Source organism: Danio rerio, chromosome 20 (assembly GCF_049306965.1).
Source record: "Danio rerio strain Tuebingen ecotype United States chromosome 20, GRCz12tu, whole genome shotgun sequence".
Lineage (NCBI taxonomy): Eukaryota > Metazoa > Chordata > Actinopteri > Cypriniformes > Danionidae > Danio > Danio rerio.
Genome location: NC_133195.1, coordinates 171,205 through 190,640, shown reverse-complemented (window position 1 = coordinate 190,640; position 19,436 = coordinate 171,205). Strand labels below are relative to the sequence as shown.

The 19,436-nt window shown below is 44.9% G+C and overlaps 2 protein-coding genes and 1 long non-coding RNA gene across 4 annotated transcripts in view; 2 read left to right on the top strand and 1 right to left on the bottom strand.

The window, feature by feature from the left end:
- Positions 1–481: 481 nt before the first annotated feature.
- LOC141379500 (uncharacterized) lies at positions 482–7,926 on the bottom strand. The gene is made up of 3 exons (XR_012396277.1): positions 7,336–7,926; positions 7,073–7,244; positions 482–1,616 (listed from the first exon to the last, which is right to left on the bottom strand). It is a non-coding gene; the product is annotated as an uncharacterized lncRNA (long non-coding RNA).
- Positions 7,927–8,038: 112 nt separating this feature from the next.
- Positions 8,039–12,702, top strand: rpf2 (ribosome production factor 2 homolog). Its single transcript, NM_214748.1, is given in 10 exon segments — positions 8,039–8,101; positions 8,615–8,747; positions 8,857–8,894; positions 9,004–9,043; positions 10,476–10,557; positions 10,658–10,734; positions 10,863–10,962; positions 11,110–11,212; positions 11,439–11,583; positions 11,760–12,702. Coding segments are annotated over 10 exon segments (927 nt in total). The 5' UTR covers positions 8,039–8,078; the 3' UTR covers positions 11,946–12,702.
- Positions 12,703–13,518: 816 nt separating this feature from the next.
- Positions 13,519–19,436, top strand: part of slc16a10 (solute carrier family 16 member 10) — a 29,901-nt gene continuing 23,983 nt past the window's right edge. Inside the window, exons 1-2 of one of the 2 annotated variants that reach the window (XM_073932918.1) lie at positions 13,519–13,859; positions 16,153–16,514. In XM_073932918.1, coding sequence (XP_073789019.1) covers positions 13,810–13,859; positions 16,153–16,514 — 412 coding nt within the window. In that variant the 5' untranslated portion in view covers positions 13,519–13,809. 2 annotated transcript variants of the gene reach the window in all.

The following is a 19,436-nucleotide window of genomic DNA, read 5'->3' as shown; positions in this document are numbered from 1 at the left end:
TGAGAAATATCACATAATTATGAAGTATGCTATCCATCTCAGATGCAGAAAAGCTAGTCCATGCTTTTATGACTTCGAGACTGGATTACTGTAATGCTCTATTTGCTGGCTGCCCAGCATCCTCTATTAACAAACTTTAGCTAGTACAACATGCAGCAGCCAGAGTTCTGACCAGGTCTAGAAAATATGATCAGATCACCCCAGTGTTCTCCTCCTGACACTGGCTGCCTGTTCAGTTTCATATTGAATTTAAAATATTACTTCTCACCTATAAAGCTCTAAATAATCGAGCTCCTGTTTATCTAACCAACCTTCTGTCTCTACAATCCAGCTCGCTCTTTAAGATCTCAAAACTCAGGGCATTCTGGTACCTAGAATGGTAAAGTCCACTAAAGGAGGTCGAGCCTTCTCATTTATGGCTCCTACACTCTGGAATAGCCTTCCTGATAATGTCCGAGGCTCAGACACACTCTCCCAGTTCAACACTAGATTAAAGACCGGTCTGTTTATTAAAGCACTCACTCAATGCATCACATTGTGCAGGAGTGTTGAAGTCAGTCCTGGAGGGCCGGTGTCCTGCTGACTTTAGCTCTAACTTGCTTCAACACTCCTGCCTTAAAGTTTCTAGTATATCTAGTAAGAGCTTGATTAGCTGGTTCAGGTGTCTTTGATTAGGGTTAAAGCTAAACTCTACAGGACACTGGCCCTCCAGGACTGTGTGGACACCCCTGACAGCAGTATGATGCATGAATGAGCTCCACACATCACTGGTTTATTTCCACTCTGAACAGCAGCTCCGCTAATTATTCTCTTTATTCTCTATTTCCACCGGTGGATGCTCATCCCGAGGGCCTCAGACTATGCAGGGCCCCTGATGCGATCCAAGACCTGTAAAGAGATGATCCTAAGGTTTTCACAATCCCGGAGCAGACCGTAGCAGCTGCTGTGATGGTCATGGAGGAGTGGAGAGCATGAGACTGATCCCTGTGACGCTCCATGGATAGACGAGTCTTCGCTGACGTCCAGCGTTCTCCAGTGTCTAGACTGCAGCTCTGCACAAGAAGTGTGGCCAGAGGAGAAATGGTGGAGCCCAGCTGAGTCTGGCTTCTCTCCAGGTTTTCTCTCCTTCACTTTGGTCAGTTGGTGAAGTTTGTTCCTCCACTGTCCTGCTTGGTTTGGGTCTTGTGGAGCTGTGCATGGATGGATTTGCTCTTCAGTGTTTGGACTCTCAGTATTAAACCACACTGAACTGAGCTAAACTCTGAAAACTGGACCAACACTGTTTTAATTCTCTATAATATTCTATGTGAAGCTGCTTTAACACAATCTATATTGTATAAGTGCAGTACAAATAAAGATGAATTGAATTTAATTGAATGGCTCTGAAATGCTCTTCACCACTATTGAGTCAGGCTCTCACTGCCCTCTGCTGGCGAAACTGAACTCTGCACCTTTCAGGATTATTGATCTGCATTATGTGCTCAGCCTGTGACGTGTGCCTGCAGGATTGGCTGTAGAGATGCCCGAGTCTGTGTTACCTGGAGAAACTCATCATCATTACTTCTCTTTACATCCAATTTCCAAATGCAGTTACTGTCATTTTTCCAAATGTCAACCTGGAAAACAAGAACCCAAACATGTTTAATAAACTAGCAGCACAACACGTGTGAGCTCTTGAGCGCTCTTATTATCAGCAGTGATGTTTGTGCATTGCACTTTCGAGCGGATCACCTGCTCATGATTGACCACAGCTGGTCCTGTATGAGTGATTACATGATTCAGCAATCAGACAAACCCAAACGCACAACAGATAATCAGACTTTTTTATCTTCATCTTGAAGAATCCGCCCCGACTCCTCCTCCTCTTTCCTAGATTATTCCAGCACACGGTGGCTCAGTGGTTAGCACTGTGGCCTTATAGCCTCTGATGAGGCCCCAGAAACCAAACTCAAGGCTCACTCCACTATGGAGATTCATAAGCTCGTGTTTATTATACTCTGGTGTTGAGTATACTGGTGTACATGAGTATATTTTGCATACTGTGGTGTCGGCTCTGTTTATCGTTTACCAGGGAAATTCAAAACTCAACTCAAACTCGAGTAAACAAACAGCATCTTGGTTTCAGCCAAGTGAAGTTTCATAAACTAATTTCGAGAGGAGCACGTGATATGATTGTGCACCGCTGGCCACTCATCCGTAATCAGTAATAATCCAATCAGAATGATCCTAGCTTAGTATAAATGGATCACTTTCTCCCCATTGCACTATCTTCATTTTGGAAGAATGCTTCCCGCTACAAACGCTCCAGCATTTAAACTACGCTTCAGCATCATTCAACCTTCTGGCATGGAAGAACAAACAAACAAACAAACAAACAATCAACAACAACAACTTCTCCAACCAGAACCCCGCGCTCCCCAAAACTCCAGCAGCTGCCTCGCCAGCAATCGAGCCAGAATCCCCGCAAGAAGCCGGCATATCAACTCTTCCATCTTCTACTTCATCTGCCCCTCACTACACACGCCACAACTTCGTCTAAACTTATGACGCCGGCGTTTCAAGCCACCGGAGAGAAGCCGAACTCACAGATCACCTAACGTTAACGGTCCACTTTCGGTAACGTGCATGCTTTAAAGGGAAGTCTGGCGAGATCAGCGTGAATAGAACGCTTTAAATGAAGAACTCACCTCTCAGCCTCCCGCTGGTCAGCAGATCCATAACATTCTGACAGCTGAAATAGTTCGAAGGCAAATGACCAGGCAATCTAATCCATAAACATTATTCCATAACACCTTCATTCGTCGATATACATCCATGAACAGGTGCACTGATATCCAAACCAGCTGCTGGTGAGAGTGGAGCCATACTTTCACGCATAAACATTGTAGCGATCTGATCTACAAAATGGCCGCCGGCCTTTGCACTCAGAACTCTTGACCGTGACTCCAAGGAGCCAATAGCTTAAAGGGGAAGTATCACCATCCAATGAGCTTTCCAAAACTGGAGACGGTCCCGCCTTCTCTCCCGACAAATTCATGAATGGACTGCGTGCAGAGACTTTGATTCCGGCCAAATAATCATGTTGAGATTACAGACATGTTACTTATCATGGATGGAGTAAAGCCATGATAAACATTACATTCACACAGTTCCTATTAAGTGGCAACATCGTTTTTTAAGTTTGATGTAGGCAGTTGATATATTTACATTTTATTAATAATTATATATACATATATTTAAAAAAAAAAAAAAAAAAAAAAAAAAAAAAAAAAAAAAAAGTAAATAAAATTCTGAAATGAGTATTACCCAGCAAGTGATAGTTAACCTTCACATCAAGCAGTAACCCCTTTTGTATCACGCCAATTGTGACTCTCATATCAATACACCTGAATGTCAGTCAGTTTATAATGACAGTAAGAAAACAATTTCCTGCTCGACTGCAACAAACAAGAGGAGGACATTTCTGGCCATGGAGTAGCTTTTCATACTTATACTTTTGTTAAATACATTTGAGTTTTAAAAACTTATATATCAGTAAGGGGTTTAAACTCCACTCCATCATCATCTCACCAGCTCTCCAAGAGGTTTCCTGGACTTCCAGCATAGAAACGCCCCATACGCTCAGTTCTCCTTCTAATTACCACCCTGCAGGAGGACAAATGCCCACTTCTACAACCCTGGCACATTGTGACATTAAGTATTGGAACATGCATTAACAAAGGCGCTTCCATTCACAATCATCCATACACTTATGAAGACTCCTCCCACGAATATCAGCCAATACAATTAATCATGTCTGCTGTACATGTGCCATGTTGCTAAGATTTCATTTCTAATTCTCTCTTGTTTTCCATTTTAGAGTTCAAGACTGCCAGCTCCTGAAACTGCCCTCATCCAACCCATCACACTCTTCATCCAATCCTAATGCATTAACACTCTTCGCAAAGATACTTTCTGCCTATACAGCCCACACCCTTGATATCATATTCACATGTCCCCCCCCCCATTTACTCTTCATATCACTATTGACAATATTTAGCACTCATAACGCTCCAATGCTGACTATCATTTGTACTTCCGCTATAGCAGAGTCGCTCCGCCGAGCCTCATTCTCCTTCTGCACCCCCACCCCCCCCCCCCGTCTTCTTCCCATTTATAGATGACACAACTGCCCTGTCACACGATTCTGATTTAAGAGATGCTTATAGCAGTTCTTTGCTACACAGGTATCCCCCAGATCAACTCTCAGTCACTCTCACACAGGGTGTCTCCGGAGTATCAGAAGGTGTTGGGGGCTGATAAGTCAATATAGAGGAATTTGAGGGCTTAAAGTATTAGAAAGTCTCAGATTCCTTTACAAGGTAATACATTTATTGTTGTACAAGGTATCATTGTTTGCTAAAGTTTGACTGTATTCAAGCCGTGAATATCAGGATACTAGGTAGTTACGTAATCAGTAAAATTCTACTAAGGTTTGACAGGTGCCGCTTGTTTACTGCAACACTATCTGCAGCTCTATAGGTGACAACCTGTCGAATCGGCTAGATTTTAATATACATGTGTCTGTATTCGAATGTTTAGTTGTATTCATTTGTTACATTTTTAGTAAATATTCCGTAAGATAAATCTCACCAGCTTTTTTGATTGAAAATGGTGATAAGGTCTTTAAATGTGTGGGAAAAGTATTAAAGGTGTTGAATTACTTCTCTTATTCCTGCATACTGTGTTTCAGAATATGAGCAGCCATCACAGAAGTACAAAGGGCAGCAACAAATCCAGATCCTAGAAAGGTGGTCACCTGATGCCTTCAAGACATGCGTCCTAGCCACTGGCCCCCCAAAGAAACCCAGATGGCTCTTGTCAGCCATAATCCCACATCCACTCAAGGGCGAGGGTGTGACCCAGCCACCTTCTTCTTTTTCTTCCTTCTAGCCTGAGTAACACTCAGTTTCCTCCCCCAGCCACATAGGTAATTGGAGTTTCATCCAAGCCCCCCGTCACCCCGCCACCCTGGCCGTTTCCGCTGGAGTCTTCACAGCCCCCTCCCATTTCCCGACTCCTGCCGGACCCCGCCCCCCCTAAAGCTCTGACTTCCGCAGAAGTGTTACCCCGAGCTACGACCCCCGCAGGGGTCGTCTCACCGTCCCTTCCAGGCCTTAGCAATCTTTATTTATATATATATATATCTATATACACCTGTACATAGATATATATTTATAATAGCGCTGTCACTCCCCCGCTCCATCTCCTAACGGAGTGTTCCTCGAGCACCTAACTTATCCCGTCACCCTCTAACAGGAGTCCTTCACTGTCCAAATCCCCTTTCCCAGACTCCTGCTAGAGTAGGCCAGCTTGCCCTGTTCCCCGGGCGCCGACCCCCGCAGGGGTCAGTCACTGCCCCCCCCAGGCCACTGAAACTCATTATATATGTATATCTATGGACTTTCGTTTATAGATATATATTTATATAGAGCGCTGTCACTCCCCGCTCCATCTCCAGTCGGAGTGTTCCACGAGCATCGACTCCAGCAAGAGTCTGGCCAAACTTGCCACTCACCCTCTAGCAGAAATCTCCACCGCCCAAATCACACTTCACGATTTCTGCTAGAGATGGCAAAATAAAAAAAAATTGCTGCACCCAACTCCCGCAGCGCCCATTCTGACTCAGAAGTCTCCTGATCACCCCCTCCAGGCCTTAGATTATCCCATTATATATATATATATATATATTTATATACTCTCTCATATATACATATATATTTATATATAGCGCTGCCACTTCCCTGCTCTATCTCCGTTTGGAGTGTTCCTCGAGCATTTTTGACTCTTAATGAGCCAACCCCGCCCACCCCTTATGGCCCCCTTCACTAGTCTCCACCCAACCCCTCCCCCGCTCTGGCTTCCACAGGAGTCAGTTTCAAACTTTGCTCCAACTGGAGCCCCCTACTCTTTCTTCATTCCTTAATTACTATATCCAGCAGCCGGATATAGTAAAAACTTTCTAGCTTTTTGGGGGAAATTCTTTGAAATACTCGGCTGCTGTCCCGAGCTAGAGGCATTTTTGGGGAGCGATCGAGACCTACCTGATCTCGGTTCTCCTGATATGCTTCTAGACCGGGCGGGAGCCCTGGGCTCAAATATCTCCGAGCTCAGGGTTCTCTCCCGGGACAGCATGCCAAACCTGCTATAAGTGCCAAGCATATCTAAGTGGGAACTCTTGAAGTGAAGTTTCATAAACTAATTTCGAGAGGAGCACGTGATATGATTGTGCACCGCTGGCCACTCATCCGTAATCAGTAATAATCCAATCAGAATGATCCTAGCTTAGTATAAATGGATCACTTTCTCCCCATTGCACTATCTTCATTTTGGAAGAATCCCCCCTTCCACCCCATCTCCTCCTTTTTCTCCCCTTCTAAAGGGGGAGCGATCGAGACCTACCTGATCTCGGTTCTCCTGATATGCTTCTAGACCGGGCGGGAGCCCTGGGCTCAAATATCTCCGAGCTCAGGGTTCTCTCCCGGGACAGCATGCCAAACCTGCTATAAGTGCCAAGCATATCTAAGTGGGAACTCTTGAAATAAAGATTGCGGTAGAGGAGTGGCCTGCTCAATGCCCTGAGCTCAACCCAAGTGAGAACTCATTAAATATTCAGTTTATTTATATTAAGAGAAAAATATTAATATTGTTTAACATCTTATTTTTCCTATTATTTATGAACAGAATCTTTGATGTTTAGTCTGGTCGGCTTCATTTCATTAGTAAATATCCATCCTTTATCTCCATCTGACCCCTGAGGCGGCGCCGCATTCATTCATCTACTGTATAAGCCGGATCAGCACATGGGCTCAGCACTACTGCTGTAAACCTTTGACAAGCACCACAATACAGAGTCACATCCACAAATTACGGTTAAATCTGTACTGTGTCTAAAGGAAGCCCTATGTTAACAGTGTCCAGAAGCATCGTCCACTTCTCCGTGAGGCATATGGGACGGGCCATCACTGATCAACACTCTGAAAGATGTAACCCCTGATGTGGATAGTGTTGGTTCTTCCTATAGATGGCCTACATGTTATCAGCTTCCTCCAGAATATCTTCATTTGTGTTCAACAGAAGCAAAGTAGATGAATGTTGGGAGGCATTGAGGGAGGGTAGATGATAAGAACAGGCTGATTGTTGGGTGAAGTGTGTCTTGAGCTCTCCATAGTTCACCACAGCGGCTTCATCTCTGTCCGCCCGTCCTGAAGGTCACAGGGGATGGAAAATGTGATGTATTTTATATTTTGTAAATTGTGGACAGAATCAGAATGTACCGTCCAAGAACACACTCACACACACTGTAGCAGTCAGAGTCAGGAGACGGAGGATCACAGCAGGAGGCAGAGAGGAATCTGTCCTGGAGTCTGGCCCAGACATGAGCGTACGTGAAACCTGACAGAGGACAACACTGAGACACAGTATCTTACACATTTATTGTGTGTGTGTGTGTTTCTGTTTTTGCTCCAACCCACACGTGTTTCTGGAGGGCCGCAGGTCTGCACAGTTAAATTCCAATGTGCTGGATAAGTTGTCGGTTCATTCCATTGTGGCGATGTCTGATTAATAAAGGGACTAAGCTCGTAAAAAAATTATTGAATAAATGTCTTGTGTGTGTGTGTGTGTGTGTGTGTGTGTGTGTGTGTGTGTGTGTGTGTGTGTGTAAAATACTGAACATTCTAACTCAGGGGTCACCAATCTCGGGCCAGGAGGGCCGGTGTCCCTGCAGGTTTTAGCTCTAACTTGCCTCAACACACCTGCCTGGGTGTTTCAAGTATATCTAGTAAGAGCTTGATTAGTTTGTTCAGGGGTGTTTGATTAGGGTTGGAGCTAAAATCTGCAGGACACCGGCCCTACAGGAACAAGTTTGGTGACCCCTGTTCTAACTGAATTAACATGTTCGACGGAACGTGAAGGCTAATAATAAGGTAGCGACTTTTATTTTGAAACGTCCGGTGTGCGCCGGAAGAGGCTGGTGTTTCTTTAGTCTCCCCGTGCAGTTTCACGTGTTGATCATCGCGGAGGAGAAGAGCTGAGAGATGTCGCACACTGACGGGATTGTGTGAGTAAAACTGAGCAGATGTAGAGCTGTAAACACTGCTGGAGGACAGGTCAGTGGCGGAGGGGGAGGTCAGGACTGACAGGAGAAGAAGAGAAGCGGAGCAGAGTCCACTTACACACACTCGAGCGCTAGACAGTGCACACACAGTAGCAGACAGAGAGTGAATATACACCGTTTACTGTGAGGCTGGCTTAGGTGTAGTGTTGGGGAGGCCCACAGGAACACTGTACAGTAGAAAACAGAGGAGACCCGCCGAATGTCCCCACAACTCATCAAAACAGACGTGTGTGTGTGTGTGTGTGTGTGTTGAAGTAAATCCTGTGTTCAGGGACTCCTCGTGAACTGGACAGTGTGTGTAAGGAGTTTAGTGTAGGAGACTTCACTAGTTTAGTGAGGTGTAGAAGATGCTAACCTGCTGCTCTGAGTGGAGAAACACACTGACTCTCTGTGTGTGTGTGTGTGTGTGTGTGTGTGTGTGTGTGTGTGTGTGTGTGTGTGTGTGTGTTCCTGCAGGAAAGCGAAGACGCGTCGCTCCAAGCGCTTCCTGGAGAGCCGCGAGTCCAAGCTGAAGGAGAACCCGAAGAACAGCATGATCATCAAGGGAGGAAACACCAGCAGCACTGTCAGCCAGGCACTGAAGGATGTGGTGAGAGGACACTGTGTGTGTGTGTGTGTGTGTGAGATGTTAAGTAAAGCAGTTGTCAGTAAAGCTGTTTTTGAGTCTGAGTGTGTCTCACGAGCTCTCTCTGTTTCAGTACGCCCTGAAGAAGCCCAACGCCGTGCTCTACAAGAAGTAAGTGTAAAGCCTCAGTCATTCAGACGTGTGTGTGTGTGTGTGTGTGTGTGTGTGTGTGTGTGTGTGTGTGTGTGTGTAATTCGTGTTTGTTGTCTTCTGTTTTCAGGAAGAATATGGTGCGTCCATTTGAGGACTCCACAGCTCTGGTGAGCTCCTGATCCCAGATCTGCACTCGCTACATTATCAACACACTCTGGATCAGCTAGAGTTGACTACACCAGACCTGTGCAGTCAGGCTCTGTTCCTCAGTTTCTCTTATAACTTAGGCTTTAATCCTGAGATCATGAGGGCGGGAGATCAGCAGCAAGCAGCCAATCACAGGGCTCGAAACTAAGATTCTAAGATTGATCATACCAGAGTCAGCACAAATAACCCGAACAAAATCTGAACATAACCAGAACAAAACCTGAACATAACCAGAACAAAATCAGAACATAACCAGAACAAAACCCGAACATAACCAGAACATAACCAGAACAAAACCTGAACATAACCAGAACAAAACATGAACAAAACCAGAACATAACCAGAACAAAACCCGAACATAATCATAACAAAATCTGAACATAACCAGAACAAAACCCGAACATAACCAGAACAAAACCTGAACATAACCAGAACAAAACCCGAACATAACCAGAACAAAACCCGAACATAACCAGAACAAAACCCGAACATAAACAGAACAAAACCCGAACATAACCAGAACAAAACCCGAACATAATCAGAACAAAACCCGAACATAACCAGAACAAAACCCGAACATAACCAGAACAAAACCCGAACATAACCAGAACAAAACCCGAACGTAAACAGAACAAAACCCGAACATAACCAGAACAACACCCGAACATAACCAGAACAAAACCCGAACATAACCAGAACAAAACCCGAACATAACCAGAACAAAATCTGAACATAACCAGAACAAAACCCGAACATAACCAGAACAAAACCCGAACATAACCAGAACAAAGCCCGAACATAACCTGAACAAAATCTGAACATAACCAGAACAAAACCCGAACATAACCAGAACAAAACCCAAACATAACCAGAACAAAACCCGAACATAACCAGAACAAAACCCGAACATAACCAGAACAAAACCCGAACATAACCAGAACAAAATCTGAACATAACCAGAACAAAACCTGAACATAACCAGAACAAAACCCAAACATAACCAGAACATAACCAGAACAAAATCCGAACATAACCAGAACAAAACCTGAACATAACCAGAACAAAACCTGAACATAACCAGAACAAAACCCAAACTTAAACAAAAAAAACCTAAACATAACCCGAACATTTACTTGAACATAAAGAGAATATTATTGAGTATAACCTGAACATACAGAAAAACAGGACATAACCTGAACATAAACTGAACATAACGTGAATGCTACTTGAATATAATCTAAACATAGCCTGAACATAAACTGAATATAGCCAGAAGCTGAGCTTTCTTCACAGTACCTAAAACCCAGGATTGACTCAACTGAATGTTATCTGGCTAACCAGCTGACCCAGCTTCATGAGCCTGTGCTAACCCTGCCTGTGTTGCTCTTTCAGGAGTTCTTCTCCAAGAAATCCGACTGTTCCCTGTTTCTGTTCGGCTCACACAACAAGAAGAGGCCCAACAACCTCATATTCGGTGTGTGGACGGGATAATGAGAGCCAGACACTAGTGCTCTTCTTCAGCAGAGTGTGTGTGTGTGTGTGTTCATGACTGTGTGTGTGTGTGTTTCTCACAGGACGCATGTTTGACTTCCATGTGCTGGACATGTTTGAGCTCGGCATCGAGAACTTCAGGTCCCTCACAGACATCAAGGTGCAGCAGAGTGTGTGTGTGTGTGTGTGTGTGTAGGCATTTGTGTTTGATTGTGCATCTCTGTCTGTGTGTGTTTCTGTCTTTGTCAGTGTGTGTACGTGTGAGCTGATCTAATGTGTGTTGAGCAGATGGACAAGTGTCCAGAAGGAACTAAACCCATGCTGGTGTTTGCGGGAGATCTGTTTGAGACAGACCGAGAGTATCAGCGCTTGAAGAGTGTGCTGACAGGTGACACACACACACACACACTCAGGGTTATAAATCAGAGATAAGTTGTGTATCCGAGTGTTCTGTGGACTGAGCGTCACACTGTCCTGTGTGTGCGCGTGCGTGCGTGTGCGTGTGCGTGTGTGTGTGCGTGTGTGTGTCTGTCAGATTTCTTCTGTGGGCCGAGAGTGTCAGCGGTGCGTCTGGCTGGACTGGAGCATGTGCTGCACTTCACTGCACTGGAGGGAAAGATCTACATGCGCAGCTACAAGTAAAACGCACTCTCTCACACACACACACACACACACACACACACACACACAAGTTTTATTTGGGCTAGAATGAAAGCAGTTTTTAATTGTTTTAAAGCCATGTTAAGGTCAGTATTATCAGCCCCTTCAGCAATATTAGCATTTATTATTATACTACACACACACACACACACACACAGCGTCAGCTCACTGTAGGTCATGAACGCTGCTGCGGGTGTTTCCCAGAGTGCTGCTGAAGAAGTCCGGCTGCCGGACCCCCAGGATTGAGCTGGAGGAGATCGGGCCCTCATTCGACTTCTCCATGAGGAGGAACCACACCGCCTCTGACGACCTGTACAAGACGGCACACAGACAGCCTAAAGGAGCCAAGGTACACACACACACACACACACACACACACTCTCTCTCTCTCTCTGTTTTAGATGGGCAGTGTCCTCATAATCCAGCATCTCTTGTAACACCCGTGTCAATGTATTGGTGTGTGTGTGTGTGTGTGTGTGTGTGTGATGATCTGATCCTGATGTGTGTTCATCATTTCACCTGCAGCCCAAGAAGAAGAAGAACATTTCCCATGATGCCTTTGGCACCAGGCTGGGCCGGCTGCACATGCAGAAGCAGGACCTGAACAAGCTGCAGACGCGCAAGATGAAGGGCCTGAGGAAGAGGAGAGCGGAGCACACACCCGACACACACGCCGCCAAAACACCACGAACACAGGACGACGACGCATGAGAGAGAGAGAGTGTGTGTGTGTTTGTGAGAGAGAGAACGCGAGAGAATGTGTGCCAGACTGTCAGTCAGTGTGTGTGTGTGTGCGTGTGTGCGTGTGTGTGCCATACTTTCTCCTCATGTCTGTCAATCGTTAAGACACGCCCCCATTATAGAGCTCTGGCCCCGCCCACCGCACCAGTTTCCAGCAGTGTGAATAATGAACAGCAGCAGAACAAACCTCTGCTGTCAACACCTCTGACTCTGACAGGCTTCACCATCATCATCATTTACTGGCTCTGTGCTGTAGTTGTTGGAAGTCTTCATTTCAGAATGTAAAGCAGAGATGTTTAATATCCAGCTGATTTATATTGCCAATAAAAGGATGGAAGAATCATATCTGCGTCTGCTCTGGAGTGAGTTAGCGGACTGCACAGCTTTGAAATGCATCAGGGATTGTGATGATGTACTTATAATACTGTAATCAGTGTGTTCTGAAGCGCAGATGCTAATGATCATCACACAAACACATTTACTCATGAAAAATTAATTAATTGATTGATAACCCAGACAAAAGCTGCGTCACATCGGTCATTTGAGTTGTGTGATTGACTGAAGGATTTCTCACAGTTGTGTCTTTGGCAGACGCACACACTTTATCCATTCTTGTTTTCCACAGGAATCAAACCCACAGCCTTGGTGTTTCTAGTGCCAACACATTACATATGTTTACTGCATGTTTTTCTGCTAAATTAAATGGTAATAAATGTCTGTAAGCCTATATTAAGTGGCCCTAATGACTATGAACTTAATTGTTTGGTACAGAACACTCATTATACAGCACAGACCAGAAGTGTGGACACATCTTCTCATTCAAAGAGTTTTCTTTATTTTCATGACTGAAAATTGTAGATTCACACTGAAGACATCAAAACTCTGACTGAACTCATGTGGAGTTATATACATGACAAATACAGTGAAACTACTGAACACATGTCGTATTCTAGCTTCTTCAAAGTAGCCAGCTTCTGTATTGATTACTGCTTTGCTCACTCTTGGCATTCTCTTGATGAGATCGTAGTCCCCTGAAATGCTCTTCACTTCACAGGGGTTTCCTGTCAGGTTCAAGTAGTGCTCACTGCAGAGCCACTTGTCAGGTTAATAAGTGGGATTTCTTGCCTAATAAATGGGGTTGGGAGCATCAGTTGTGTTGTGCAGAAGTCAGGTGGAGACACTGATAGTACTGTACATGCTGTACCTTTATTTTAAACTCACCTGCCTGTAATAAATACACCTGTACAATACATTTCTGTAATTAATAACACTGCTCACTGCCTAACACATACACCACCAGACCTGCCCTAACCTGCATCTGTCCTCAACAGCTCCTGCAGTGTTGTGCAATACAATATCCACACTACTGTGTTATTTTACATGTACGCAAACATTTTACATGTAGGCCTATTATATATATTTACACATCGATTATTAAATCCATAAAAAAGGTACTCATAATCAAATAAAGTTGAAACGAAGTTTATTTTAACAGATTATATCTGCAGATGCTGTACACCGGGGCGCGCGTGACGGCGGTGTCGCGCACAGATGTGAAGAATGTTTCCTCTAACAGTAGTTTGGTTATAGAAATGCGAGTTTTTCTTTTGACTGCTCCATTCATTTGATGATTGTGAGAAATAAACAACATAAATCACAAATCTGTGTTTACAGCTGTTATTTGGGCGCGCTGATCTGCCGCGCATTCGACGAGAGGCGCGCACGCGCAAAATTTAAAAAGTAACGGTCATTTCGTTGGTGAACAGTCTTCTCCACAGTTTCTGTTCAATAATGCTCATATAATGTGTTTGATTCCGGATAATGCTGAGCATATATGACGGAAACCGACTTAAAGACCAAGAGAAGCTCAAATACAGTTCACTGGTAAGAAAAGAGTATCTTCCACAGGCTGACCTTTATATCTTAAACTGCTAATCGTTGTTTAAAACCGAAAAGTCTGGGTAAGGTTAGACCGTGAAATAAATTACTAATTAGATGGTATTGTTTTATTGTAAACAGTGAATAAAATCAAGCCAGTTTGTGTCAGGGGTGTTGCTGCATCAGCTGGGCCACAGGACCCCCCTAACTCTTACAGCGCCTCCAGATACAGTCGACTCTCCAGCCCAGAAGCTGTCCAAAAACCTGCACAAAAAACGCCCAAAATGTTAAATTAATAGTTTATTAATATGTAATTATTTAAATCGAACTTACTGTAACTGTCATAATTTTAACCATTTATCAGGAACACCAGCAGTCACAGGACCACGGAAGACCGGATCAGGTGGAAACACTGCCCCCTCTCCCCCACACCCTGCGTAGATTACACGACTGTACCTATAGAGTATGTTTTACTTTCAAAATGGGGCATAAATTCGTCTCATTTGATGTTTTAAATTTATTTGAACATAATAAGGTGCTGCTTGTCATTCGGACAGCGCTTCTGTGTTTGTTCTTGCTGTCAAATGTGGTAAAAATGATGATAAGTGTCATGATTAAACCGCTGCATTTAACTGCAGACTCTGTGTGATGCGCGTGCACGCGAGGGGAGTCAGCTTGTACACTTCTTCATCTGCTCTTGCGGATGCACCAGTCACGGTTTGCAATGTGCACTGGTCACTATAGCTGATTGGAGCAGGAGCAGTTGCACTGAAAATTTTCCTTTCAAAACAGCCCAAATTTTGTCATTCTGGCAATGAACTCTTACCGCCTTTATTTCTTCTCCTTTGTTTTGAGCAAGTCAGTATTTCTGACTGACACTACTCTCATGATCATTCAGCACATCTACAATAAATTACTCCTGGATAAATAGGCACGGGGGCTCAGAGGTTACCACTGTGGCCTCACAGCAAGAAGTTCGCTGTTTTGAGTCCCGGCTGGGTCAGTTGGTGTTTCTGTGTGGAGTTTGCATGTTCTCCTCGTGTTGGCAGGGGTTTCCTCCGGGTGCTTCCCCACAGTCCAAACACATGGGCTATAGGGGGAACTGCACTAAACTGGCCGTAGTGTATGAGTTTGTGTGTGTGTGTGTGTGTGTATGGGTGTTTCCCAATGATGGGTTGCAGCTGGAAGGGCATCCACAGTGTAAAACATATGCTGGAATAGTTAGCGGTTCATTCCACTGTGGTGACCCCTGATTAATAAAGGGACTAAACTGAAAAGTGAAAACACTGACTGGAGTCGCAGAATTGAGCTCATGTGTGCTGATTCCTGAGGTCCAGCTAACCACTGGAGATGCTGGGAGAAGATTACAGAATAACCAGATCTGTCTACTCTCCATGACGACAACAATCCCGGATAACCAACATACAGTAGCATTCAGGGAACATGTTATAGGGAGGCGCGTCCTGCTGTATTATTGACTGTGCGGAGAGACATTGAGAAGAGCCTCCACTCTGGGCTACTGAGCGCGAGCACGAGCAGAGGAGGAAGAAGAGAAGAGGAAAAAAGGAAAAGAGCCTGTGTGTGTGTGTGTGTGTGTGTGTGTGTGTGTGTGTGAGCTCTGCAAACAGAGGCTCGTGCACGAGTGCAGATGTTCAGCTCTGCAAACAGAGGCTCGTGCACGAGTGCAGATGTTCAGCACTGCAAACAGAGGCTCGTGCACGAGTGCAGATGTTCAGCACTGCAAACAGAGGCTCGGGCACGAGTGCAGATGTTCAGCAAGGCTGTGCAGATGTGCAGATGTGTTGCGCGTGCAGTTTAGGCTCGTGCACAATTGCGGATGTATGCTACAGCAGGCGCGTGCATCAGTGCAGATGTGTCACGAGTACAGCGTAGGCAGGCTACAGCTCGTGCTCGACTGTAAATGTGTCGGATCTACAGTATGCTCGTGCTCGAGTGCAGATGTGCTCCGCGTACAGCTCGTGCTCGAGTGCAGATGTGCACAGTTCTACAAAAGAAGCTCGCGCAGACGGCAGACCGTGTGCTTCTCCTGCACAGACATGTCACGCGTACTGTAGGCTGGCACGAGCGCAGATGTGGGCTCGTGCTCGAGTGCAAATGTGCCGCGCTTACAGTAGGCTCGTGCCCGTACAGTATGTTAGTTTTCCAGGAGGAGGCGGCTCGTGTGGTGCGCGCGGGTGGGTCTGTGGCCCCGCCCCTCCGCTCGGCTGTATATTTATAGGTTTATTGCAGCAGCATCTGCTCAGAGTCAGTGAGTTGAGTTTGTGTGTGTGTGTGTCAGTGAGCAGCAGCTCGCCTCAGTGTTGGAGACCATGACGGAGCCGGAGCCCACGCTGGAGCAGGAGCCCACGCCGGAGCCGGAGCCCACGCAGGAGCCCACGCCGGAGCCGGAGCCCACGCAGGAGCCAGAGTCAGAGCCGGAGCTGGAGCTAAAGCAGGAGAACGGCTGCACTAAAGCGAGCGAGCAGAAGTCACCGGAGGAGTTCGAGCCCCCCGAGGGCGGCTGGGGGTGGGTGGTGATGCTGGCCTCCATGTGGTGTAACGGCTCGGTGTTCGGCATCCAGAACGCCTTCGGCATCATGTTCGTGTACCTGCTGAATGAGTTCGGCTCCGAGCACGACGCCGACCTGCGCTTCAAAACAGGTAAAGGCACTTCCGCTGCTGTCGCGCTCCACGTGTGCGAGCACCGAGGAGAACTCGAGACATGTGTGTGTTAGGGCTCAACACAAACACTCACAGTGAGAGAGTTCAGTGTTGGAGACAGTCAGTTCAGTCAGAGCAGGAAACACACACACACACACACACACAGACACACACACACACACACACACACACACACACACACACACACACACACACACACACACACACACACACACACACACACATACACACACACACACTGATTACAAAAACACACAGCAGGGACACATACAGTATGTGTGTGTTAAAGGCACAGTTCACCCCCAAAATGAGCATGTACACACTGTTCACCCTCCCTCAAGTGGATATAAACCTTCACGAGTTTCTTTCTCCTGTTGAACACTGAAGCAGATATTTTGAAGAATGTTTAAAACCTGTAACCATCGACTCTGTAGTAGGAAAAATGCACTTCGGTGGTTTCTAACATCATTCACAACACCGTCCTTAGTGTTTAACAGAAGAAAGAGACTCAGAGAGGTTTAAAACAGCTGTCATGAGGGAACTATCCCTTAAACAGCTCCTGTGTCAGCAGGAAGATCTCCAGAAATCCTCATATTATAGGCTTCTTAGATAAGCAGCAAAGCAGTATAGGGAACAAAAACCGTCCAGTCATTGTTTAGTCGACAGAAATAAACCCATGAGTGGAAACCTTCAACATTAAAGCTTCTCAATTCAACAAGAGACAGCGCTGGAGCTGTGGAGAGCGCTGGTGAAGGAGAGTGAGTGAGTGAGGATAGCTCAGTTCATATGTGTGTGTGTGTGTGTGTTATTATATGAACTCTGACTAAACACACACACACACACACACACACACACTCATGTTTTGAGCAACTGTTCAGACCAGTCAGTCTTCAAGATGTCTCTGTCTGTCTGCTGTTCATTTATCAGCATGAGGCGACTGCAGTAAATGAGTCTGTTCTACATCTCTGATGAAGACGAGTGTTCAGATCACGACAGACTTCCTGAAGTCACAGCAGAGTTCCCATCAGTCATTCATTCTGCCATAAATCACTCATTCACACACACTCGTCAGGCTGAAAACACTGTCAAAATCACTCCAAACCAGACCTTTCACTCATTACTGGGCTGAAACGCTGCATTTCTGCTTGATTCCTCTGAGCAGAAGTGGAGAGAGTGTGTGTTCATGTGTGGGTCAGCGGTGCTTTAAAGCGCTGCTGTTATTGTGTGTGTGAACGTCTACACATATACAGACGTCAGTGTGTGTTTACTGCAGGTCTGGGGCGTCAGATGATCTACATCTGAACACTGATGAGCTGACAACACTGCAGACCAAACACACACTCACTCTCACACACTCACACACACACACTCACACACACACACACACACACACACAGACAGAAACTGAGAGTGAATCCTGCTGTGAGCTGGACATTGTGATTGTAATCAGGCTGACTGTAGGAGCAGAAGTGTGTGAAGTCATTAACACAACAGTGGTGTCGCTGTAGCCGTGGCTCTAATGCTGCAGTGTGTGTAGCGGACCCACAGGCACATGAAGCTTCTCCTCCGTCATGCTCGGTCTCCATTGCATCATCAGGTCCAGCTGTCGCTCGTCCCACGCACACACACACACACACTCTATCTTTCTCACACACACCAGATACTCTCTCTCTCACACACACACACACAGAGAGAGTTGGGTTTTCATGTTTAATGGGGACTTGCATTGCTGTTTCTAGTACTTTATCCTCGAGCGGCCACTCACTCACTCTTGCTGTTAAAGTGTACAAACTTTATATTATAATCTAAATATAAATGAACAGCGAATGATTATAACGACATGAACATTTAACATTTACAGCATGTTAGCGTCACAGCGTGCAGCGCTCATGTTCTGCAAATCATTGCCAGTGAAGGTCAGAGTTCAGTCTACGCCAACTAAAACTGTTCTCAAAGCATCTGATCTGACTATGATCTTTATTCTTTTAAAGGTTTTGTTCAATTCCTAAACACGTTGACAGTGTTTTAGTTGATGGTGGAGCTATAGGGGGTCTAGAACGGCCCCTGGGTGTTTCCCATAATGGTGTTTCTATTGTACTGGCTTTATATGCGCTCCCCTCCCCAAAACTCTACCTCTAAACCAAACACTTTTCCTTATTATGAGCCCGCTTCTTCATGAGGACCAACAAAATGTCCCCACATGGTCAAAATTGACTGGTATTGCTATACTGAATACCAGGATCACACTAGGCATGGGCCGGTATAAGATTCTGACGGTGTGATAATCTTGGATGAAAATATCCTGGTTTGACAGTGTTGTGATTTCTGCTCTACAATATATTCTTTTTAAGTGTCTGAGTAAAAACAGGGTTTCTGCAGGTTTCATTACATCAAATTTAAGACTTTTTAAGACCATTATCAATGAAATTTCAGACTATCACAGGGCAAAATGCTCACAATGTTCTGTAATATACAGTTGATTTCTTTATTTGCCCAATTAAAATTAAGTTGTTCCTCAGCCACATATTTTAAATAATGTATCAAAACAAGCAAACACTAGTTATATACATATATTTTACTAGCACAACCTTCCTCTAAAAAGATGAGTTTTATAAGCTATAATAAACAAATGTATGCACAAAGTAAGTTACATTTTTTAAAATATACTTTTGTTTCCTAATGTGCAATACAATATTTTCAGAATGCTGAGGTCTAAATCAAGTTAATATTTATTTTGAGGGTATCTACACCTTAACCTTCTAGATTATTTTAAAATGCTATATATAAAAAACTATTTTGGTGTCATTTATTTAATCGACAATGAGATACTAATCTAGAAGTCTTCTGAAAATCAAATCAAAACTTTTATTTTTCACAAATGCAATGTAGCATAAACAGTAT